The following is a 26,959-nucleotide window of genomic DNA, read 5'->3' as shown; positions in this document are numbered from 1 at the left end:
TGAGTGATAACTAAACTTGAACTTGAAACTTGAATAGAAATAAAACCCCAATTGAGTTGAATTAATGCTTTCAAAAACTCAAAGTTTAGTTTCATATTTCCTAGTCCAACTGTCACATTTTTAAATACTGCCTACCCTTCAACCATCATGGCTTATTATATCTGCAAATGTAATAGTGTGTGCTTAAATTTCACGTTATGCATTCATTTTCCGGCCCCACATCAGATGTAACTAAATTCCAAGATCATCATCTCCTTGTTCCATTACTGGTTCCCATCTGATATAATTATTTCCTTATCAAGAATTTAGGGTGCATGAACTTCAAACAAAATGACATTGGTTAAACAAGAGGAGAACATTTTTGCAGCTATTATTTATTGGATAATAACATTTCACAATCTGCTTTCAAATGTATCAATACTGATTTTATTTATGTATTTGGCAAACAAAAATTATTTTTTGCAGTATCAAATTTATGCAAGTGGCATTTGGATTTTGTTTCTAGAATGGAAAGTGCATTTTGACTACAGTTTGAGTAAAATCTTAAGACTATGAATCTGCATTTAGTTAATTACTTATGACTTACAGGCAACCCCGGCATGATGGATAAGTGTGTGTGTGTGTGTGTGTGTGTGTGTGTGTGTGTGTGTCGGGGGGTGTGGAGGGGGGGGCAGCATTGCATTCCTAAAAGTGGTCCACAGCACAACTTTCTGTAACTTGAATCCATGCTGTCTCTGCAAATGTCAAGGAATGAGAGTTGGAAAAAAACTGTGTATATTTATTTAGTTTTCTCCTACTACTCACCCACTAGATAAATTCTGTGATAATTTTATTCCACAGCTCCAATTCTTCAAGTAGTGATTTGTGAATTTTCTAAGGGTGAATTGCTGTTAGCCAAACACCCATAACACAGAATTCACCTGTATTTGACATTGACTGCTGCTTTTTCTTCAGTTTATTTGCATTTTATCAATAAATTAAAAAGGATAAAAGACTGAAAATTTGTTATTTGACTGTGTTGACATTGATCAACAGAAAAAGACACTTTAGGTCATATATCTACAAAGTGATCTAAATTATTTACAAATATAAAACACAAAATAATTGATTGTATAAGTATTTACCCCCTTCAAGTCAGTATTTAGTAGATGCACCTTTGACAGCAATTACAGCCTTGAGTCTGTGTGGATAGGTCTCTATCAGCTTTGCAAATTTGGACACTGCAGTTTCTCCCCCTACTTCTTTACAAAACTGTTCAAGCTCGGTCAGATTGCATGGGGAACGTGAGTGAACTGTCCTTTTCAAGTCCAGCCACAAATTCTCAATCGGGTTGAGGTCTGGACTCTAACTTGGTCACTCCAGGACATTAACTTTGTAATTTTTAAGCCATTCCTGTGTAGCTTTGGCTTAATGCTTGGGGTCATTACCTTGCTGGAAAAAAATCTCCCAAGTCGAAGTTCTCTTGCAGGCTGCATCAGGTTTTCCTCCAGGATTTCCCTGTATTTTGCTGCATTGATTTTACCCTCTACCTTCACAAGCCTTCCAGGACCTGCTGCAGTGAAGCATCCCCACAGCATGATGCAGCCACCACCATGCTTCACAATAGGAATGGTGTGTTTTTGATGATGTGCGGTGTACAACATAACATTTAGTCTGATAGCCAAAAAGCTCAATGTTTGTTTTTTTTTAAATCACATCATAGAACCTTCTTCCAGCTGACTTCAGAGTCTCCCACATGCCTTCTGGCAAATTCTAGCTGAGATCTCATGTGAGTTTTTTTTTCCCAACAGTGGCTTTCTCTTTGCCACTCTCCGATAAAGCTGCGTCTAGTGAAGCAGCCGGGCAACGGTTGTTTTATGTGCTGTCTCCCATCTCTGCCACAGAAGCTTGTAACTTCTCCAGAGTTGTCATAGCTCTCTTGGTGGCTTCCCTCACTAGTCCCCTTCTTGCATGGTTACTCAGTTTTTGAGGACGGGCTGCTCAAGGCAGATTTTCAGCTGTGCCATATTCTTTCCATTCCTTGACGATTGGCTTAAATGTACTCAAAGGGATATTCAGTGACTTGGAAATTTTCTTGTATCAATCTCCTGACTTGTGCTTTTCAAAAACCATTTTTTCGGAGTGGTTTGGAGTGTTCTTTTGTCTTCATGGTGTTGTTTTTGCCACAATACTGACTCAGAAGCATTTGGGCCTTCCAGATACAGGTGTATGTTTACTACAATCAATTGAAACACCTTTGCCGCACACAGGTCTCCAAAAACAGAAATCCATTTAAACTAATTATGTGTCTCCTAAAACCAATTGGCTCCACCACTGATGATTTGGTGTGCCATATTAAAGAGGGGTAAAACTTACGCAGTCAATTATTTTGTGTTTTATATTTATAATGAATTTAGATCACTTTGTAGAGATCTGTTTTCACTTTGACACGAGAAGTGTCTTTTTCTGTTGCTAAGTGTCAAAAAAGCCAAATTACATCCACTGTGATTCAATGTTATAAAACAATAAAACATGAAAACTTTCAAGGGGTGGGGGGGGGTGAATACTTTTTATAGGCACTGAATTTATTATCTGTATTTGTACAGTATGTTTACAGTTTACATTTTCTGATGTTTACAGTTACTGTTCTATAGATTTGCTAGGTATGCCCGCAGGAAAAAAAAGGCTCAGAGTTGTATATGGTGACATGTATGTATTCCGCTAATAAATTTTACTTTGTACATTGTACTTTGAACTTCGAGTAAACAAGTTGACATTTCGGGCCGCGACCCTTCACCAGGATACAATGAATGACCAGTCTTAGTAAGAATGCAAGTGAAGGAAAATGGTTTGTGCAACGTCTCTAAGCTCTAAATCCCAAATTGGACATGCCTCAGCAGGTGTAAGGAACGTGCCCTGAGAAGTGGATGAGTCTGCTTCCAAAGCACTAATTACATACATGACAGCAGTCTGAAACAAAACTCGCCCATCTGGAAACATTGGTCTGTATTATATCATCTCATTAATCTGCACATAGTGGAGAAAAGGCCAACTGTAATCTTATTTCCAAAGCAACTTTCCAATCTATTGCAGCCAATGAATTGCAAGAAAGCCACTGACGTTTCAACGAAAAATATCTATACATTTCCAAGTTGAACCATCAGATAAACAAAACATTAAAATCAAAGAGTAAATTCTCTGCTTTTTGTGCAAAACGTGCTACAGAACTTTATGCAATTATCCAAGAAAATAGAAAGACCAGTTTAATGCTAAATCAAACGGATGTCATATCCCTTAAAGAGCAAAATATTTAAAATATTTGAAACTAGATTGCATGCTGTGGTCATTGAAGCACAGCCTTGATCCATAATCTTCTGATTCAAGACAATGCTACCACTGAGACTAGACTGACGTTGAAATCTGAATTAAAAGCGTGTATATTCAAAATTTGGTCATATTGTCATAGTTCCTATTAATCTTTTTGCATTTGCAAGATGATTTACTGTATCCAAACATCCAAACGTAATGCTACTGTCTGCCATTGCGTACCAGAAACTTCAGCTCTTCTACCCAACAGCCTTTAGCTGTGCCACCCCCCACTGAAGGGCATGGCTTACAAAAGTTAGAGAGAGTTAGGGAGGGACGGGGACGGATAAGACAAAGAGGATCTATCTGAAAGGATGGTCAGGGATGTCATGGGAGACAGAGAGAGAGAGAGAGAGAGAGAGAGAGAGAGAGAGAGAGAGAGAGAGAGAGAAGAAAGAAAGACACACACACACACACACACACACACATACATACATACACATACATACATACACACACACACACACACACACACACACGTCAATTTTCTCCATCACCACCTGCCTGACTTTCTGGGCCTCAGGACTACCCTTACTTCCCTTCTACCTTATCCATATTTTTCTGCAGTGTCTCAGAATAATTAATTTCAAACCTTGCTGACTTTACAACTAGATCTTATGCAAGCCCAGCCAAGTAAAGCAAATGTTGACGGTTGAGATGATCTCAGATGCTTGAGGAGAAGAAAAGGTAGTTTCCAGTAATCGTGTAGTTATTTTGTTGAAATTATATATAATTTTGTGTAAAATCAAGATGGCAGTATGTGAATTTTCACTTTTTCGGTTTCAAAACACTCAAATGTCAATTCATCATTTTCCTTTACAGTAGATGTACATCTAATTTCAGTCATGTGCTCCCCTTCCTTCTAGATTTTAGTTGTTGACCTAGTTAAGTTACTGCCATCTAACTTTCTGAACCTTTTTTCATAGCACAAGTATAGTGAAAGTTTTCAGTGTTGAATGATAATTATGGATCGATTGATTTATACAAATTGGACAGAATTATTCTAACTATGATTCTTCTAATTATTCAGAATTATTCTAACTATGACTCTTCTAATTATTCTAACAATGTGGTGATATCAAATTGTAGGAATTAAATAAAGCAATCTAGTTTAACTGATACAAGTAGAACTGTTGAACAATATAGAATGTGTACACAATTATGATGTAACTGATGCAAGATTTATTCTTGTTTTCATTGGCCTACAGGAAGACCAAAACAAAATATTGAAAACAGTTTGTGTTTAAAATACTGGTCCTGATAATACAGTATCGCCTCTAGCCAAACTATACCTATGTTACTTTGTCCAAGGCCAACATTTAACAAAGCTCCATATTTTATTATTTTTTCCATGCATTATCCACCATCCCTTATAAACAATGTTTTCCTTCCTTTATTGACTTTCAGGGAGAAGAGTGGATTTTTTTGTGCTTATCTTGATAACTCAGTCCTCTTTCTCAAGAGATCAACATTGCTACCTGTCAATGCACATCCTCCAGAGCTAAGATAATCTTCCAGTGTGTTGATAAGAAGAACCGGTGATTACAAATGAAGACCTCCCACCAAGAACTGACAATCTATAATGAAGACCAACCCCCACCCACACAAGTCCAATCTTTCTCGGGAAATAATATCTAACTAGCCCACGCTAATAAAAGTGTAAATATTATAGTGCCTCCCTGAGCCTGGCCAGATGTAGGAAACCTGAGAACATGCCATTTTAGACTTGAACCTTCTATATTCTATCATGAAGTCTGACTCAACAGCAACTGAACCACTGATAAAATTTACAGATACTGTACCTATTGCTTTCACATTTCATTATAATATTTCACAAGTTATACCTTCTTGAGTTCAGATTAAAAGTGCGCAACAGTCAAACAAAACATTTCAACTGATCAAATAAACCAGATTCTACTCTGCATAATTACTGTCAGGATGTAAGAAAAGATTTTCATGGCTTGGAAAAACACAATTTTGGAAAATCATATTTTGCAGAAATTTTGGTGATTATAAAGGTATATCTGTGTTCATTGAGCCAGACAATTTTGAGAGCTTAACTTCAGATTTTAAAGTATGTCGTTCAATCTTTACAAAATTAGTAAGCAGTTTTGGTTGACACTTTTGAATTCGTTCTACCAGCAAGGTGAAAAGTTCTAATTACATTAGTTGACTAAAGGGATTCTCATTGGCTACACAGTTGTTTTTTTTAAAAGCAGCCAGCAAAGATTGGATTTTTGATTTTCGTTTTCTGTTTTTCCCCCAACTCACTGCCAGAAAGCCGTCTGTTGCTGCTGAGAATCACTCCAATTCGACACTATTGAAACTGGGAAGTTATTAAAAAGGGGAAATTCCTAGCACAAAACAACTTAATAACACCATGTGAATGGTGCAAGAGAATGTTGTTCTTTCAGTCAAACCACCCACCAAATGCCAGAATTAACAATGTCATCTCAGTCTACCAGTGCATAATATATGCTGTGTTGTAATTACTGCTCCATTTTTTTCTGAGATGAAATGGGTATTAAGCAGGAAGATTTAGTGTTTAATACAAGCTAGTTGAGATTTTAGCGGTGCTCAATATACACACACAATCTACATCAATCAGTGATCAGCCTATCAGTGATTTAAAGGATACCCTCATTTGGAAACTGCTCATTCTCCACAGGTAGCAATATCTTACTTACTGCAAATAAAGGATCAATGGGAATGCTCAACATTAAGAAGTTTCCACTACTGAGCCACTAACCTCCACCTAGGCCAAACGTTTAAGAATAGAGATACTGTACATTGATCTTGTATTTGGGTTCAAAATTTTGACAAATAAACCTGAAGAGAAAAATAATCTAACAGGCCATTAAAATCTGAAGCTATAAAATACTAGAAATCCACTGGAGGAAAATACAGAAAAAAATACCCAAGGAGCAAGTCAACAAAACCAGAACCACTGAATGTCTCAATAAATTACCGGTAGGAAATAAATAAATTCGAGTTAATGCCTGTAACAACTAAGATCTATTTTCATGTTAACAAAGATTTTTTAGTAAACAGGATATTCCTAAATTGGGTACTTACCAATACAAACATAAACGTAACCTTATTCTGATATCCTTAAAATTAATTCAAAATTATTGCAGATATTCACATGCTGCTAATAATAAACCTGATTCTGCCTTTATCTTAAACACTGCAAAACTGTTATCTTGAATTAACATGTTACGGAAAGTGTAAACTGGAGATAACACCCCAGTGGTGTTCAGTCAATGGGTAATACATTAGTCCAAATGGTGATCACCAAATTACTTGGCATGTCACTTCATTGAGGTGATGAATGCAGGAACCCTCACAATACTTCAGAACTCATGAGAAGAGCATTTGAAATGCTGTAACCAAGAACAACATGGACGAAGTACTGAAAAAGGGGATTCATATAGATAGGTACCTTATAGCCAACATAGACACAGTATACAAAATAACTCAAGGAAATATTAGTAAAAAAACTAAGCTATTTTTTGGGAAACAGTTTACATGGGGTGATGTGACAGGGAATGAATGCTGAAATGAATGGCTTGTTCTACGAGCTAAAACAGAGCAACCTTCACTGGTTTTCAGAAGAATGTAATGATACAATGAGAGATTGACAGGGAAGATGCAGAAAGACCATTTCCCAGAGGCTGGAAACATCTAGAATTAGGATTGAATTCCTAACCGTGTAAAGAAATTAGGGAGATATTTCTTTCCAATCTTCCCAGCAAAGACATTCTTGTTCAATTTTTTTTTTATTGATAAGCTTATAAATCTTTAACATTCTTTGTACCAGACTCCTGAGAATGTCAGATATTGAGAATATTTCAAGCCGAAACGAAGAATACCCAATACCAAGGAAATCTGAGGTCAAAGGGATACGGCAAGGAAGAGATCTTGATGCACAGGATCAGCCAACACTTTACTAAATGATAGAGAGCATTTATGACAAAGTTCTGTACATTCTAGCCATTCAAATGGATCATGCTCTCAATTAATCAATTGTCAAATAAAAGCAAAATGATATTGAAGCATTTCAGAATAAGGGAGTCTGATAACTTCAAAATCACATTTCAATTGCTGGGCAAGCAAATAATTTGAAGGTAAGTAACCAATACTGTTTACCTCTGAATTTGAAATCTGACCAAAGATTCAAATCCTGAATAAATTTAGCGAACCATATCAATGAACTTGACGATTACTTGTAATTACAGTGTATAAAGTTATAAACAAAATGGTATATTGATCAATAAGCTCTCTTTTGAATAAGGTTGTACAGGCAGTCCCCGAGTTACGAACATCCATCTTACGAACAACTCGTACTTATGAACGGCCTGGCATAAAGTCCATTATATTAAAAATTCGTCGGCATCTGCCATTTTAAGTCGGATCACGTTGCTGTTAACACTGTGTTGAGTGTGTAACTTTGTATTTGGCTTAAATTTTTCTTAGCAAGATTCACCCTGACCCCCTTTTCCAGTCAGCACTGCCCTCACTTGTCCCATTTAACCTGTCTCAGTACAGGTGGACTTTAGGACCCGGGGGAGTTCGGGCCCGCCGCCCGCGGCTGCTGCTGAATCCGCAGTGTTTCTGTTCCGGTGACGGAAAACGATCACGATTGAAAATAAAGTGGAAATAATAAAGCAATCAGAAAGAGGTGAAATGCCATCAGTCATTGGAGAAGTGTTAGGCTACAGTTGGTCAACGATTGGACGAATTTTAAAGGATAAAGGACAAAGTGAGAATAATGGAGCATAGGAAAGGCCCTGCCCCGATGAAAGCTACAGTTATTCCTAAGCAACGCAGTGGTTTAATTATTGAAATACATACGTTTCTTAAGTGTTTTATATGCATAGAAAGGTAAAATATATACTATATACTAAGACAAACGTTTGACTAACTGACACTGAATAATATCGGATGTACCTGTTCTGACTTAGGTACAAATCCAACTTAAAGACGGACTCAGGAATGGAACTCGTTGGTAACCCGGGGACTGCCTGTATCACCCACCACCTGCTGTAATGGGCTAAAACTTATTTACCTTCTAATAACAGTCTGAAGGAGAACAACTGACAAGGCCTTCTTTACAGGTGAGTATTGTTCTGATATTGCACACACTCATTGCAGCATGGCTTTCTAAACTGGAACAGAGGTCACACAGCACAGTCAGAAGACCTGAGCTGATTGCTTCTGTAATCTGACAAAGTATTCATATCTTGATTTAACATGAACAACCAAATGTTATTCATTCAACAAACATGCAAGTCGCAATTGCACTTAAATGGTTGAGTCAGATTTCAAATATTTTTAAAATAAATCTTTAATTTTTGTTAATTATCTACACCCATTTCAACAGCTTTTAAATGTCTCCAGTTGTTACTTTCATCAGTGTTTGTTTTTCCTCCTGTTCTGGCCAAATAAAAGTTGACGTCTCTCACTTTCCTAATGCTCTGTGCCTCTTTCAAATCATTAAGGAAAAGCAACGTAGTTAGGGTCTTCTTCCAGACAGTATTTTATACTAAAGTTGTAAACACAAGAAACCCTGCAGATGCCAGAAATCCAGAGCAACACATACATGCTGCTGGAAGAACTCAGCAGGTCAGGCAGCATCTATGGAGAATAAATAGTCGACGTTTTGGGCCAAGACCCTTCTTCAGGACTGAGAAGGAAGGGGGAATATACCAGAATAAAAAGACAGGGGGAGGGAATGGAGGCTGGCTGGAAAATGATAGGTGATGCCAGTTAAGTCAAGGGTTGGAGGAGAAAGAATCTGATCGGAGAGGAGAGTGGACCATAGCAGGAAGGGAAGGAAGAGAGGACTGGGGGGGGGGGGGGGGGGGGGGGGAGGGGTGTGTGTGGAGTGATGGTGAGGAGAAATAAAACGTCACAGTTGGGAGTAGTGGGGGGGGGGATTTGTTTACCAGAAGAAATCAATATTCATGCCATCAGGTTGGAGGCTACCCAGATGGAATACAAGGTGTTGCTCCTCCACCCGGATGGTGGCCTCATCTTGGCAAAGTCTTAAAACAAAGTATATGGTCAATACTTAGTAGTAAACAAACTATTTACCAAATAAACATACAGTGGCATGCAAAGTTTCTGCACCCTGGTAAAAATTTCTGTTACTGTGGATAGTTAAGTGAGTAGAAGATAAACTGATGCCCAAAAGTCATAAAGTTAAAGATGAAACATCCTTTTCAACATTTTAAGCAAGATTAGTGTATTATTTTTGTTTTGTATAATTTTAGAGTGGAAAAAAAGGAAGGAGCACCATGCAAAAGTTTGGGCACCCCAGGAGATTTGAGTTCTTAGATAACTTTTACCAAGGTCTCAGACCTTAATTAGCTTGTTAGGGCTATGGCTTGTTTTCAGTCATTGTTACGAAAAGCCAGGTGATGCAAATTTCAAAGCTTTATAAATATGGTGACTCCTCAAACCTTGTCCCAATAATCAGCAGCCATGGGCTCCTCTAAGCAGCTGCACTCTGAAAATTAAAATAAATGATGCCCACAAAGCAGGAGAAGGCTATTAGAAGAGAGCAAAGCATTTTCAGGTAGCCGTTTCCTCAGTTCGTATGTAATTAAGAAATGGCAGTTAACAGGAACGGTGGAGGTCAAGTTGAGGTTTGGAAGACCAAGAAAACTTTCCGAGAGAACTGCTCATAGGATTGCTAGAAAGGCAAATCAAAACCCCCGCTTGACTGCAAAAGACCTTCAGGAAGATTTAGCAGACTCTAGAGTGGTGGTGCACTGTTCTACTGTGCAGCGACACCTGCACAAATATGACCTTCATGGAAGAGTCATCAGAAGAAAACCTTTCCTGCGTCCTCACCACAAAATTCAGCATCAGAGGTTTGCAAAGGAACATCTAAACAAGCCTGATGCATTTTGGAAACAAGTCCTGTGGACTGATGAAGTTAAAATAGAACTTTTTGGCTGCAATGAGCAAAGGCATGTTTGGAGAAAAAATGGTGCAGAATTTCATGAAAAGAACACCTCTCCAACTGTTAAGCACGGGGGTGGATCGATCATGCTTTGGGCTTGTGTTGCAGTCAGTGGCACGGGGCACATTTCACTGCTAGAGGGAAGAATGAATTCAATTAAATACCAGCAAATTCTGGAAGCAAACATCACACCGTCTGTAAAAAAGCTGAAGATGAACAGAGGATGGTTTCTACAACAGGATAATGATCCTAAACACACCTCAAAATCCACAATGGACTACCTCAAGAGGCGCAAGCTGAAGGTTTTGCCATGCCCCTCACAGTCCCCCGACCTAAACATCATCGAAAATTTGTGGATAGACCTCAAAAGAGCAGTGCATCAAGACGGCCCAAGAATCTCACAGAAATAGAAGCCTTTTGCTAGGAAGAATGGGTGAAAATCCCTCAAACAAGAATTGAAAGACTCTTAGCTGGCTTCAGAAAGCATTTACAAGCTTAGCTATTTACCGTAACAGAAATTTTGACCAAAGGTGCCCAAACTTTTGCATGCCACTGTATGTTTAAGGTGAGAGGGAAAATATATTGAGGGGCAAGTTTTTCTACACAGTGGGTGGAGATTGCATGGTATGAGCTGCCAAAGTAAGTGATGTCAGCAGGGAAATTTAAAAGACATTTGGGCATTTGGACACGGCACATGGACAGTAAAGGTTTAGAGGGTCAGAGGCAAAATGCACGCAGATAAGATTACCTCAGGAAGACAACTTGGTCAGCATGGACAAGCTGAATCAAATGGCACGCTTTGTGCTCTACAACACTGACTCTCTTTAAATGCCAATGGACAAATGTGGAGTTGGAAATTCAGAAACCTAGAGTACTGAATATCAAAAGACCAACCAATAAATGGTGAAAATATGAAAAAATATGAAACAAGTCTTTTTCCAGTAGGAACTCTGTTATCAGTCATATATACCTGTACCTACAATATGTTCAGTTAGTTGAGTGTAGTTAGAGAACCACCTGATGGCCCGTAACTGCCACTGCATCATTTCTCTTGAATAAAAGTAGCTCACTAGAGGATTCTACAGATTCAATGCATGACTTCTCCTGGTGAGCTAGTTTCTCGAAGCAGATAAATCAATGTCTACCGATCGGCAAAAGAGTACATTTTATTTGGAATTTAACAGCTCTCAAATGAATTAAATGCAGTCACGTTGCTTTTACTCAATATGAACATTCACATAAAATTGTAACAATAGATCCAATCAACACCGAAAGACGAGAGCAAATCTGCTACATTTATACCCTCTCATACTGCCTGAGGCTGAAGAAGGCGGCCGAGAAGAAAACCACCTTAAAAATGGAAATGTACATAAATAAAGTGAAACAAAACATTACAATGGAGAAATAAATTGCAGGATTCAATAATTAACCAACAGACATGCAGAATTTGAAATGTTTAATCTGAACACTAGACTTTATTTTGTTTGCACCTACTTGTCACTCTTCTATACAACTCATTCTTTTTGTTAAACTCATATATTCTGTGCTCTGCCACCCAACTCAAATGCATCAGAACCACTCATTTATTGTAGATAGAACCAAGGCAAAAACCAGGACCAACAGTACTCACTATTTCCAAAACTAGAATAAAGCAATAGTGAAAAAGAAGAAAGAGGCAATATTAATAACAGTTCTGAGACTATCATTTGAGGACACAAGAAGAAACAAATGTTTGTCCATCATTAATATTATACAGGTGTCCCCCCACTTTTCGAACGTTCGCTTTACGAAACCTCATTGTTACGAAAGACCTATATTAGAAACCTGTTTTCGCTTTCAGAAGGTGTTTTTACTGTTATGAAGAAAGGCAGCACGCGATAAAAAAATCAGTGCGCGATAAAAGGCAGCGCGCACCCCGAACAGTTGCTCTCCCCTGGATTCGGAATGGCATTGCTTAAACACATTGCACTGAGCAGCCGTTAGCCAGATGAGTTCTAAGGTGTTGGAAAAGCCTGAAAGAGCTCGTAAGGGTGTTACACTTAGCGTAAAACTAGACATAATTAAGCATTTCGATCATGGTGAATGAAGCAAGGACAAAGTGAGTTTGGCTTGTGGAAGCTGACGAAGGTGATGTTGAAGAGCTTTTGGCATCCCATGACCAAGAACTGAGAGATGAACAGCTGATGCAATTGGAAGAGGAAAGGATAACTATCAAAACCGAATGCAGTAGCGAAAGTGAAGTTGTCCAAGAACTGAACGTGAAGCAACTGCGTGAGATTTTCGCTGCAATGATAAAGTAGGACTTTAATTTTGAAAGGGTATGTAGGTTTAGGGGAAATTTGCAGGATGTTTTGAGTCCTTACAAAGAACTGTGTGATAGAAAAATGCGCGAGGCTCAGCAGTCAAGCAAGCCTTCAACATCAGCCACAGCAGACGACGAACCTCGACCTTCGACATCGAGGCAGGCAGTCATAGGAGAAGATGAGCTGCCTGCCCTGATCGACGATGAGATGACACCCCCGTGTCCCACCACCCCGACCCCCGGGCCCCGGACAGATACTGTACCGATTCGCGGAGAATGCAGCCGTAGCCGGGAGGCACACAGCACACCTTTAAGAAAAAAGCCGAAATAAACATGCTAATTAATTAGGTGCCGCCCGACACATAATTGTCGGCCCAGATCAGTGCCGATGCCATCGGCAATCGCCTCTGATCTGCGCCGACGTTTACGTGCCGGGCAGCACCTAATTAATTAGCATGTTTATTTCAGCTTTTTTCTTAAAGATGTGCTGTGTGCCTACGAACCGTTTCATAGGAACGCTCTACGTTCGGATGGCGGGACAAACCTGTAGTTATGCAATAATATTTATTGCCTAAATAAATGCTACAGATTAATTTGTTGCAAGCTCATTGTTCAGACTCTCCAATGTCTTTTAGACCAACTTTTGTGAGGTATGATTTTTGACAATTGGAACACTGTCCAGAGGACTGGATTTTCCCCAGCTTTTATTTGAAATCCTCTTTTGTTCTGTTAGTTGAATGCAATTCTTTTTTTAGAGATTTCCTGTGCACTCAAATTAATTTTCAATTCACCACTCTGAGTATTAAATAACTAGGTGGTAAATGGGCAGAACCGTGCAAAATTGAATTTCAGTCTATGGGTGGCGATGGGCTTGAGAACATTGATTGCAACATTCAGTAACACTTGTGTAAAGAGCCCTTGCAATAAGGCAGGCATTACTGCACTGGTATAAAATGTGTAAAATGCACTCAACAATTGAAGTAGCTTTGCACAACTAATTTTCAAATTAGATGCTTGGCAAACAAGGCCATTTGAAATCATAGACAATAGACAATGGGTAATAGGTGCAGGAGTAGGCCATTCAGCCCTTCGAGCCAGCACTGCCATTCACTGTGATCATGGCTGATCATCCACAATCAGTACCCTTTCCCTGCCTTCTCCCCATATCCCTTCACTCCGCTATCTTTAAGAGCTCTATCTAACACTGTCTGAAAGAATCCAGAGAATTGGCCTCCACTGCCTTCTGAGGCACAGCATTCCACAGAACCACAACCCACTGTGTGAAAAAGTTTTTCCTCAACTCTGTTCTAAATTGTCTACCCCTTATTCTTAAATTGTAGCCTCTGATTCTGGACTCTCCCAACATCGGGAACATGTTTCTTGCCTCTAGCGTGTCCACTCCCTCAATAATCTTATATGTTTCAATCAGATTCCCTCTCATCCTTCTATATTCCAGTGTATACAATCCTGTTCACTATCATGAACAGTAATTTCATAAACAATAAATGTTGTCTTCATAAACAAATACAAAAGGAAATGTAAGCAAAAAGTAACCTGTTCTTCTTGGAACGTTCATCCTTTCCTCTTTTGACTCCAAATATCCTGGTGATAAGAGCACTGAACAACAATGTGGAAGAATTTCGTACCTGGTGGTTAAAAGCAAAGATGAATATAATGCAGTGTAGAGAGCATCCTTTGTATTTATATTTACCAGTATATTTTTACGGGATATGTTTTAAACCTCCACATTATGTAAAAGCAAATAAGCACCTTAATTGTTATAATTGTGTAATATTTAAGGTATTTTGCTGACTTGTATAACTTGCTACCATTAACTTTTAAAACACCTTTTACAGCCAAATAAGACCATAAGGCCATAAGATACAGGAGGAGAATTAGGCCATTTGGCCCATCGAGTCTGCTCCACCACTTCAATATGGCTGATCAATTTTCCTTCTCAGCCCCAAACTCCTGCCTTCTCCCTGTATCTCTTAATAACCTGACTAATCAGGAACCTATCAATCACTGCCTAAAATATACCTTAAAAATTGTTTCATCATGAGTTTTATGAATTTGAAACTTTATGTAAAATAATCATTTGATAGCAATCAGTAAAGTGAAAGACAATGGGTTATTGTGTGTTAATCCATCTGTAGCTAAACGAGGGCTCTGTTGAACATTTCATGCAAAGGAGAGTACTTCCAGCAGTGCGGCACACCCTCGGTAGTCCCCTGAAGCAGCAGCATGGATTGTGAGCTGAAGGGACAGAAGAAGAATGTGAACCCATGACCTCCATGCTCATAAATGAAAGTGCCTGCACGGAGCCAAGTAAGGTTGCCAGTTTTAGCACAAGTTTTTGCCACATTAGGTATATTTTTGTTCTGTACATGTTCCTGCTATTTAGGAATTAGAATGACTACCCAAAATCATTTCACTTAGAACTCTAAAGCTGGCAGCAGAGAGAATGGATTTGAATCCAGAGGTGATATGTGTGTGTGTTTTCAGTGACTGGATCAATTCTTCAGCTATAAACAAGCACCAGGTCTAAATTTGAGTGAATTTGGGCTCAAGCAATGTTGAATTTGGCTGCGCCTTGTTGTTTTGATAGCTAATATTTAAAATAAAAGTCCAGATCAGTTTACTGGAAATAAAAATCACATACACAAGTCCTGCTTCAGATCTAAGAAGCCAGGCCAATCAGTCAACAAATGTGATCAGAAATAAACATGCAGTCAAGATTATTACAAATTATATTGAATGATATGCAATTAAATAAAATAACTGCAGTTTTAGCCTTTGCTTAGTAAATGCAATGAAATGCAATATTTGTACAGTGAAAAAAAACCACAATTAACATGCTGTTTTCCCTCAACTCAATAAATCAAAGTTTGAAATAAACAAGACTTTTTTTTTCATTGGTAAACAAATTAAGGAACGGTTACATCCACAACACACACGTCTTTTGGAAACTTCTAAATTATAACTTGTGCTTTGGCAACCTTGGTTATTTATTTTAGAGCAGGTTTGTTTGATTTGGTTGGTAATGCAGTGCGTTTTCCACAAATATCCCACTCTACAAAATGACAGCCAGACTTTTTAAAAATACATCTCACAACCTGCAATTTGACATGGGCTCAACTAAGAAAACTTTGCACTGCAGAATTTTTTTGGTGAGTTTTTCCATCAGTCGACTGAGAATCAATAAAGTGTGCCAATAAAAATAGTTAACTAACTTCTTAAAATTATACTTAATCCTTCAAACTTTAAAATCACTGTTATCAGTGGCAAGAGCCAGTTCGTAAAACATTTGAAAATACTAATTGCTATATCTACTTCCATCTCATTGGCAAGAGATTTGAGCTAACAACCAATCCCTACAACAAGCAAAGCTGAAAAGCAATGAGGAGCTCAATTCTGATACCACCATTTTCTGCTTTCTCACATCCCGAGGTTTGAAAATGACTCATACAAACAAATGGGATCACGCACCACTCATATTGGCAATATTAATGCAAATAAAACAGCACACATGATTAGAGCTAATTTCCAGTTTCCTGATCCCTGCTCAAGTACCATTTCAGTGCATTTAAATTTAAGCTTTTACAATGGGGCAAATTTTCCACTGAGATCTGCTCATGAACATAGCCACAGCTGAACAATTCCCAAGCGATGACTGCAGCATAACCTTCTGTTCAGCAGGCAGCTGACCACAGGTCACAGCTGGAGAGAGGCGGGTGGGGAGGTCACTGCTGAATCTGTGCCAGGTCCATCTGATGCAAGTACAGCAGGTTCATTCAACTCAAGGGGAGAAATTGGCCACCATGTGAAAGGCGAGTTAAGAGGTTTGTGTACGAATGAGTGTCTGAGTGCATTTAGTCTTTAAATTTTTTAATTATCTGATAATTTTGACCATCTGTGAGCCTAGAGGTGGTGCCTTATCGAAAATGACAGAAACCTTTTCGACTTTAACAAGAGTTGGGAGTTGTTGGCCTTCATTGGTCATGGCATTGAGTATATATGCAAGGAAGTCATGCTGTAGCTATATTAATCTTTGGTTAGGCCACACTTGAAGTATTGTGTGCAATACTGGTTGGCCCATCACAGGAAGGATGTGGAGGCTTTGGAAAGAGATCAGAAGAGGTTTACCACGATGCTGCCTGGATTAGGGAACACGTGCTATAAGGAGAGGTTGGATAAACTTGGGTTGTTTTCTCTGGAGTGTCAGCATCTGAGGGGAGATCTGAAAGAGGTTTACCAAACAGGCAAAGATAGGATAGACATTCAGAAACTTTTCGCCAGGGTATAATACGTGTATACAAGGTCAGAGGGGGAAATCTCGAAGGAAGTTTATGAGGCATGTTTTTTTACTTTTTCCACAGAGTGGTAGATACCTGGAACATGCTGCCGAGGGTCATAGTGGAAGCAGATATGACAGAAGTGTTTTAGAGGCTTTTAGATAGATGCATGAAAATGCAGGGAATAGAGGGATATACTTCACGTACAGGAAGAAGAAATTTATTTTACTTTGGCATTGTATCCAGCGCACACATTGTGGGCTCAAGGGCCTTTGCCTGTGCTGTACTGTTGTATATTCTATGAATATAGAAGAGTACAGACAGTAGAGCCATGACCAGCAGACCTAAGGTTAGCATGTGTGCTTAAGTTGAGTAGCCCTGTTGGTAAATGGCACAGACACTCTCTTGTGTCCTGGTCCATGTCATTTCTTCTCAGTGGAATTTCATTACTGGTAGCACAATAGAACAAACAAGATGGTCCAGAATACACACACTCTAAGATCTCAAGGTAGAGCATGGTCTGCCCTGACTGTTTCAATAGTTAAGTTAATAGTTAATAGTTCAATGTCATCATGGCTGCAATGGAATGTTGCTGATCTAGTCCCAGGGCCTAAACAGCTGCAGAAACATTGTGAGGTATGTAGAGGTGGGTGAATAAGTATAGGCAGAGGTGGTGGTTCACGTCTGTATGAATGAGATAGACAGAAGGAACTTCCACCACCAGCTTGAGAGAATTGCAGATGAGATTATAAAGCATAATCACATTGGAAGGTGCTACTTCCCAAAGCAAGACATCAAAAGTAATTAATAGAAGTCTTATAGAAGAGATCACACAACCTTTTTTCACCTAAGCAACGGTAAGGGAATGGAGCAACCTATGTGAAAATGTGGAAAATGCAAAAAAAAACTCAAAGAATTTAATAAGCGCTTGAATGTATGCTTAAAAGGGCCATGACCTGCCAGGTTATAATCTAGTGTAGGAAGATGGAAATAAATTAGGTATCTTATTATCAGAGGCCATAAAAACATAAGACATAAGAGCAGGATTAAACAATTCAGTCAGTCAAGCCTGTTCCATTATTTCATCTTGGCAGATTTATCATTCATCTCAACCACATTCTCCTGCGTTCTCTGCATAACCATAGATGCCCTTACCAATCAAGAACCTATCAACCCCTGTTTTAAGATACCCAATGACCTGGCCTCCACAACGTCTGTGGCAATCCACCACCCTCTGACTAAAGAAATTCCTCCTCATCTCTCTTCTGAAAGGATGTCCTTCTATACTGAGGCTGAGCCCTCTGATCATAGACTCCTCCAGTAGAGGAAACATCCCCTCCATGTCCACTCACCAAGGCCTTTAGATATTCAACAAGTTTAATGAGATTCCATTCCACCCCCACCATTTGTCTAAATTCCAGTGAGTACAGGCCCAGAGTCATCAAACATACATCATACACTTTCACTCTCAGGATCATTCTCATGAATCTCCTCTGGACCCTCTCAAATGCCAGCACATCCTTTGTTAGATAAGAGGCCCAAAAGGGTACATGGATGAATTAAAAATGAAATTAGGGAGGCTTTAAGGGTGCACGAGACAGCAATTCTCAGGTAAAAAATATAGGAAATAAAATAGTCTTCTTTATAAGTAGATGTAAAAATGCACAATCACAACCTGGTCCCAACATATCGATGTAATCATAAAGAAGGCAAGACAGCGGCTATACTTTATTAGGAATTTGAAGTGATTTGGCATGTCAACAAATACACTCAAAAACTTCTATAGTGGAGAGCATTCTGACAGGCTGCATCACTGTCTGGTATGGAGGGGCTACTGCACAGGACCAAAAGAAGCTGCAGAAGGTTGTAAATCCAGTCAGCTCCATCTTGGGCACTAGCCTACAAAATACCCAGGACATCTTTTAGGGAGTGGTGTCTCAGGAAGGCAGCATCCATTATTAAGGACCTCCAGCACCAAGGGCATGCCTTTTTCTCACTGTTACCATCAGGTAGCAGATACAGAAGCCTGAAGGCACACACTCGTGATTCAAGAACAGCTTCTTCCCCTCTGCCATCCAATTCCTAAATGGACATTGAAGCTTTGGACACTACCTCACTTTTTTTTTTAAATATACAGTATTTCTGTTTTTGCACATTTAAAAAAATCTATTCAATATACGTAATTGATTTATTTGTTTATTTATTATGATGTTTTATTTTATTTATTTTCCTCCCTCTCTCTGCTAGATTATGTATTGCATTGAACTGCAGCTGCTAAGTTAACAAATTTCACGTCATATGCTGGTGATAATAAACCTGATTCTGATTCTGATCTCTGCTGCCTCAAAACGGTAGGTACTTGGGTTTGATCCTGAGCTCAGGTGTTGTCTGTGAGAGTTTGCACATTCTCTCCATGAACGTTTGAATTTCCTCCAGCATCCCGAAGGTGCCCCTACTGGAGGACAATGACAAAGCAAAGCAAAGCAAAACAAAAGAATAGTTGTTGGGCATGTGGTGAGAGACGATGAGTTTCAGGAGTACAGGTAAATAAGGAGTGGGGCAATGGAACCAATAGCACTACTGCCCTGGAAACAGAGGAAGAACTGACGAGCCAAATGACATTCTATTGTGTCATTATAAGACAAAGAAAAGATTAGGTCATTTGGAGTGAAAAAAAGGTTCCAAGTGTGTTCTAAATAAAGACTTTGCTTCTGTCCTTACAGAAGAGTAGAATCATACAAGCATTGATATTGAGGAGGAAGAATGTGAAGTATTGACAGTCATAGACCTTGAGGTAGAGGACACGTTAAGGGGTGTAACGTATTTAAAAATTGAACAAGGTCCCCAGATGTTTTGTTGCCTCCTGGGTGCCAGGGTTAGGGTCATCTCAGATCGAGTCCATAGTATTCTTAAAGAGGGAGGGTGAGCAGCCAGAGACCGTGATCCACGTTGGTACCAATGAAAGGGTGACGAGGTCCGGCAGAGTGAGTTCAGGGAGTTAGGTGCTAAATTAAAGGACAAGACCTCCAGGGTTGTGATTTCATGACTGCTACCCGCGTCACGTGCTAGTGAGGACAGAAATAGGAAGGTCTTACAGCATAACACACGGCTGAGGTGATCATACAGGAGAGAGGGCTTCAGCATTTGGAACATTGGGCTCTCTTCCACGGAAGATGGCCCCTAGGGTCCTGTACAGTTTGCACCTAAACTGAATGGGAACTAATACCCTTGCCAGAGGTTTGCTAGTGCTGTATGGGGTGGGGGGGGGAGGAGGTGATTTCAACTAGTGCTGCAGGGGAAGTGTATCTGAGCGCCAGAGACGACAGTGGAATGGTTGTGGGGAAAAATGTTGTTAAGCCTACATATAAAGTCAGAATTGAAAGATTAATCTGGTGGCACTAGCTTTCTAAGCTGCATGTATCTCAAGGCAACGAGCACCGTAGCAAAGGCAGATGAGCTTAGGGCATGGATCAGCATGTGTAATTATGATACTGTAGCCATTAGTGAGACTTGGTTGCAGGAGGGGCTGGACTGGCAGCTCAATGTTTCAGGGTTACTTTGTTTTGGGTGTGATAGAGTGGGAGGGATTAAAGAGGGAAGGTGCTGTTACTTGTCAGGAAAAATGTCATGGCTGTGCTCTGTCAGGACAGACTGGAGAGTTCATCTAGTAAAGCTGCAGTATATCAGTGGAACTGAGGAATAAGAGACGGATGACCACAGTAATGGGATTATGTTATAGACTACCCAACAGTCCATGGGATTTAGAGGAGCAATTTGTAGAGGGATCACAGACTGTTGCAAGAAACATGGGGTTGTGATGGTAGGTGACATTAACTTTCCACAGATTGACTGGGACTCCGATACTTTTAAAGGGCTGGTTGGGATAGTTGTTAAATGTGTTCGGGAAAATTTCCTTAATCAGAAATCCCAACTACACTACATCTCTTGTTAGGGAATAAGACAGGGCAGGAGACAGAGGTTTATGTAGGGGTACACTTTGCATCTAGTGATCATAATGCCATTAGTTTCAAGGTAATTAATCAAAAAGATAGGTTTCATCGTCAGGTTGAAATTCTAGATTGGAAGAAGACTAATTTTGACTGGATAGATTGATTTCTGGCAAGGGTGTACTTGGTAAGTGGGAGGCCTTCAAAACTGAAATTCTGCGAGTACAGAGTTTGAATGCTCCTGTTAGAACAAAGGTAAGGATAACGGGTTTAGAGAACCTTGGTTTTTGAAAGATATTGACACCCAGGTTAAGAAAAGGAAGGATCTGCATAGCAGGAAGGAGTAAACAAGATACTTGAGGAGTACAAGAAATGCAAGAGAACACTTAAGAAGGAAATCAGGAGGCCTAAAAGAAGACATGAACTTTCTTTAGCAGACAACGTGAAAGGGAATAGTAAGGGTTTCTGAAGCTCCAGTACACTAAGAGCAAAAGGATAGCAAGGAACAAAACTGGTCCTCTGGCAGGTCAGAGTGGTCATCTACGCATGGAGCCAAAAGACACGGGAGAGATCTCAAATGGATTATTTACATCTGTAGTTACTCAGTAGATGGACACAGGGTCAACAGAAGTAAGGCAAAGCAGCAGTGACGTCATGGACTGCATACTGATTACAGAGGAAGTCTGTTTGCTGTCCTGAGGCAAATCGGGGTGGCTAAGTTCCCAGGGTCTGACAAGCTGCTCTCTCGGACCTTGTGGAGGCTAGTGTAGAAATTGCAGGGGCTCTGGCACAGATACTTAAAACAGAGGGATCTGTAAATACAGCACAATAATTCCTTAAATGTGGTATCACAGATAAATAGGGTCGTAAAGAAAGCTCTTGGCACATTGGTCTTCATACATCAATGTATTGAGTACAGGAGATGAATGTTATGTTGTAATTGTACAAGATGTTGGTGAGGACTATTTTGGAGCTTGTGTGCAGCTTTAGTCATCTACATACTGGAAAGATGTAAATAAGATTGAAAGAGTGCAGAGAAAACTTACAAGGGTGTTGCCAGAACTTGAGGACTTGAGCTACACGGAAAGGCTGAATAGTTTAGGACTTTATTTCCTAAAGCATAGGAGAATGAGGGGAGATTGACAGAGGTATACAAAATTATGAGGGGTATAGAGAGGGTAAAGGCAAGCAGGCTTTTTTCACTGAGGTTGAGTGAGACGACAACTAAACATCATGGGTTAAGGGTAAAAGGTGAAATGCTTAGGGGAAACATGAGGGGGAACTTCACTCAGAGGGTGGTGAGAGTGTGGAACAAACTACGAACAGATATGGTGGATGAGGGTTCGATTTCAATATTTAAGAGAAATTTGGATAAGTACATAGATGGAAGGGGTATGGAGGGCTATGATCCGAGTCCAGATCAATGGGACAATAGACAATAGACAATAGGTGCAGGAGTAGGCCATTCAGCCCTTCGAGCCAGCACCGGCATTCACTGTGATCATGGCTGATCATCCACAATCAGTATCCATTTCCTGCCTTATCCCCATAACCTTTGATTCCGCTATCTTTAAGAGTTCTATCCATCTCTTTCTTGAAAGCATCCAGAGACTTGGCCTCCACAGCCTGCTGGGACAGAGCATTCCACATATCCACCACTCCCTGGGTGAAAAAGTTTTTCCTCAACTCCGTTCTAAATGGCCTACCCCTTATTCTTAAACTGTGGCCTCTGGTTCTGGACTCACCCATCAGTGGGAACATGCTTCCTGCCTCCAGCGTGTCCAATCCCTTAATAATCTTAAATGTTTCAATAAGATCCCCTCTCAGCCTTCTAAATTCCAGAGTATACAAGCCCATTTGCTCCAATCTTATGACATATGACAGTCCTGCCATCCCGGGAATTAACCTTGTGAACCTACGCTGCACTCCCTCAATAGCAAGAATGTCCTTCCTCAAATTTGGAGACCAAATCTGCACACAGTACTCCAGGTGTGGTCTCACCAGGGCCCTGTACAGCTGCAGAAGGACCTCTTTGCTCTTATACTCAATTCTCCTTGTTAAGAAGGCCAGCATGCCATTAGCTTTCTTCACAGCCTGCTGTACTTGCATGCTTGCTTTCAGTGACTGATGTACAAGAACACCTAGATCTCGTTGTACTTCCCCTTTTCCTAACTTGACTCCATTTAGATAATAATCTGTTATTATCTAAATGGAGTCAAGTACAAAGTAGATTAATAATTCAACATGGACTAGATGGGCCAAGGGGCCTGTTTCTGTGCAGTAGTGGTTTATAACACTATGACATTTCTTAAAAGAATCAAGGCAGGAAATGGGTGAGGCTCTGACCATCCCATCATTTTCCATCTCCTTTGCCCACTTGCATCACATCAGAGCACTAGGGTACTGATAGTAGGGCAACTATAGTGAAATGGAGAAAAGTATAGAGAAAATCTAGTCAGTATTGCAAAAATAACTTTAAAAAATTCTGTCGGACAACATAGGTCAGTATTTGGTGATGTACAGAGTGACCAAGGTCAGTCAGCAATAAGGTTGCACCTGAGTGAATTTTGTCAGACAGTACCACTATATGCGACACGGCAGCATGGTGGTTAGCTCATAGCCTTACAGCACCAGCAAGCACCGGAAGGGGAAACAATTCACGCTAATTTGGACATTCTCCCTGTGAATGTGTAGGTTTCCTTTGGGTGCACTGGTTTTCTCCTACATTCAAAAGGTGCACGGTCAAAATTAGTGCATGTGGGCATTTTGTGTTGTCCTGGAAGCATGGCGACACTTGCGGGTTGCCTAGCACAATGTTCGCTGATTTGACTTGATGCAAACAATGCATTCCACTGTATGTTTCAATGCACATATGACAAATAAAGCTAATCTTACCTATCTAAAACAAGGAATGAACTTGATGTTTTGTTTTTAACAAGGCATTTGACAAAGTTCCACTCAACAGATTGAATTAAAAACTGGGTCAGTGCAAGACAGCAAAGCTTAGTTATTGTCTGGATTTCTAATGAATGTCAGGTTGCTTGTAATGGATTTCCACAGGGCTAATCAGAATCATAATCAGGTTTACTATCACTGACTTATATGATGTAAAGTGCAAAGGCATTAAAACAAAGTCATCTCATGAAATTTGTGGTCTTTAGTCCCCTTAAATTGTTGTGAAATTTGTAGACTTCAGCCTCTTGAATTTAGTGATGCATATTATTCTGGAAATAAGTCTACAAACAGTGATCAAGAAATTCATCAATGATACCAAAACCGAACTGTAGATGATAGTGAGGAAGAAAATTAAGGGCTGCAGGAAGGTACAAGTGAACTGATTTCTGGGCAGAAAGGGAGCAAAGGAAAAAAGAATACTGCATTTGGAGAGGGCAAACAAGAAAAGGGAATTCACATGGGACATGAGACATACAGTATGAGCAGAATTAAGCCACTTAGCTCAACAAGCCTGCTCCGCCATTCTATCATGGCTGATTTATTATTTCTCTCAACCTCATTCTCCTGTCTTTCCCCTGTACCTTTTGATGGCTTGATTAATAAGAACCCATCAATATCCGCCTTAAATATACTCAATGATCTCCGCAGCCATCTGTGTCAATGATTTCCAGCTAAAGAAATTCCCCCCAATAGAAAACATCCTCTCCACATCCACTCTATCAAGGCCTTTCACCATTTGATAGGTTTCAATTCGGTCACCCTTCATTCTTCTGAATTCCAGTGAATACAAGCCCAGAGCCATCAAATGCTCTTCAAATGACAAGCTGTTTAATCCAGGAATCATTTTTGTGAACATCCTTTGAACCCTCTCCAGTTTCAGCACATCTTTTCTAAGATAAGGGGCCCAAAACTGCTCACAATACTCCAAGTGAGGCCTCACCAGTGCTTTATAAAGACTCAACATTACATCTTTGCTTTTATATCCCAGTCCTCGAGAAAAGAATTCTAACATTGCACTTGCCTTCCTCACCACAGACTCAACCTGCAAATTGTACGGAATTGATTAGTAAGCTTAAGGTAAAGGAACCCTCAAAGGATCATGATCATATATGATCAAATTTGATAGTCAGATATATCAGTATTACAATGCAGTAAAGAAAATTACAGAGGCATGATAGAGGAGCTGGTCAGAATTGATAGGAAAAGAACACTGGCATAAATGACAGCAGAGCAGCAATGGCTCGGATTTTTGTATCTGCACCTCAGATATTTGTATTTTCTCTCCATTTAGAAAATAGTCAACCCTTTCATTTCATCTACCAAATTGCATGACCATACACTTCTTTTGAACTACTATCACGGCAATGTACAGTTTGTAATTTCCCTTTAAGTAACGTACTGCTGTGAACTAGTGATTTCACAATCTTCTGAAGGACTCGGCAGACTTAACTCTCAGACATGATTTAAGCCAATGAAGATACATCACCACGGCTGAAAGAGAGGGAGCAGGGAGGGCCCTACCCAGCATCTTGTTAGCAAATGCACAATCGCTGGAGGAAAGGATTGAAGACCTAAAGGCAAGATTGCTGTATCGGATTGAAATGAGGAATTGCTGTATTCTCTGTTTCACAGACAGATGGCACACTCCAGATGCAACAAATACATTAGTAAAACCCAAGGGCTTATCAATACATCGAATGAACCGGACTGCTGATTAGTTGATGGTAAAAGATGGGTGTCTGTGCTTTATATTAAACTCTTTGTGGTGCTCAGACGCAGCTATCTTACCACACTCTTGCTCCCCTGACTCTGGACGTCTAATAAACAAATGCCGATCATTCTACATACAAAGAGTTCTGCTCCATGATCCTGACCACAGTTCACATACTGCCCAAGGCTAAGGTTAAGCAGGCACTCAATATATTGAGAACTGCTGACAGCAAACAAGAAACAGCCTACCTCAATGTCTTTCAAATCATTTTTTGGGACCAATCAGGTTTGTTTGAAGAAATCTCTGCCCAATTATCATCATCATACTAATTGCAGCCCCAGGAGTCCCAATACACTCAAACACAGCTATACTACGATTAGGAGTGCCTACCGTTCCATGCCTAGACTGCATTCTGGGAAATCTTTTCACTTGGTTGTCATCCTTCTACCTGCATACAGGTAGAGGCTGAAGAGCAGGGCTCCAGAGATGAGGACAACAAAAATGTGGTCACAGGAGGCAGAGAAGTGGCTAGGAATTGCTTCAAGTCAGTGGACTGGGCTGTGTTCAAGGACTCATCAGAGGATCTGAATAAAAACACCACGGTTGTCAGGAACTTCATTAAAAGTCATAGATGAGTGTGTCCCCACCATCTGAGTCTTCCTCAACCAAAAGCGCTGGATGAACAATTAGATCCACAGCCAGCTGAGGGCCATATCAGTGGCATTCAGGTCTAGCTACCATGTTAAATAAAAGAGGTCCAAGTACGATCTCCGGAAAGACATCTCGCATGCCAAGTGTCAATTCCAGACCAAGCAAATCACTGAAGGATGCTCAAAAGCTGTGGCAGGACTTGAATGCTATCACCTCTACAAAGTAAAACCAAGCAACATACATGACAACAAGGCTTTACTCCAAGATGAGCTCAATGCATTTTATGACTGCTTTGACCATCAAAACATGGAGGCACCTTCAAGAATTCCCAAAGCCACCAATGACCCTGTGATTTCAGTTTCTGAGGTCGGCATAAGAGCATCCTCTATAACAGTGAACCCAGAGAAATCATCCCGCCCAGATGGGGCACCTGTCCGAGTATGAAATACCTATGCCGATCAAGTAGATGGAGTATTCACTGATACCTTTCACTTTGGCTGTCTGAGGTACCTACCTGCTTCAAGCATGCTTCAATTATACCAGTGCCTAAGAAGACCATGGTAACCTGTCTCATTGACAATCATCCAGTAGCATTTGGGTACATCCACTGTGATGAAATGCTTTGAGAGGTTGATAATGAAATATAGCAATTCCTGCCTGCAAAGTAACTTGGATCTGCTCACATTTGCCTACCATTACAAAAGGTCAACAGCAGATGCCACTTCACTGGCTCTTCACTCAACTTTGGAACATCTGAACAGCGAAGATCCATGCATCAGCATG

General features: G+C 40.0%; 1 protein-coding gene across 7 annotated transcripts in view; it reads right to left on the bottom strand.

Annotated features, from left to right (window-relative positions):
- Nucleotides 1-26,959, bottom strand: part of LOC140201238 (tRNA (32-2'-O)-methyltransferase regulator THADA-like) — a 424,035-nt gene that overhangs the window by 269,033 nt on the left and 128,043 nt on the right. For all 7 annotated transcript variants that reach the window (XM_072265008.1, XM_072265009.1, XM_072265010.1 and 4 more), the window contains one exon: nucleotides 14,172-14,263. In XM_072265008.1, coding sequence (XP_072121109.1) covers nucleotides 14,172-14,263 — 92 coding nt within the window. The remainder of the gene's footprint in view (nucleotides 1-14,171; nucleotides 14,264-26,959) is intronic.

Source organism: Mobula birostris, chromosome 8, assembly GCF_030028105.1.
Source record: "Mobula birostris isolate sMobBir1 chromosome 8, sMobBir1.hap1, whole genome shotgun sequence".
NCBI lineage: Eukaryota > Metazoa > Chordata > Chondrichthyes > Myliobatiformes > Myliobatidae > Mobula > Mobula birostris.
Note: the sequence above shows the minus strand (reverse complement) of the source record. Positions and strands in the feature narration are given on the sequence as shown.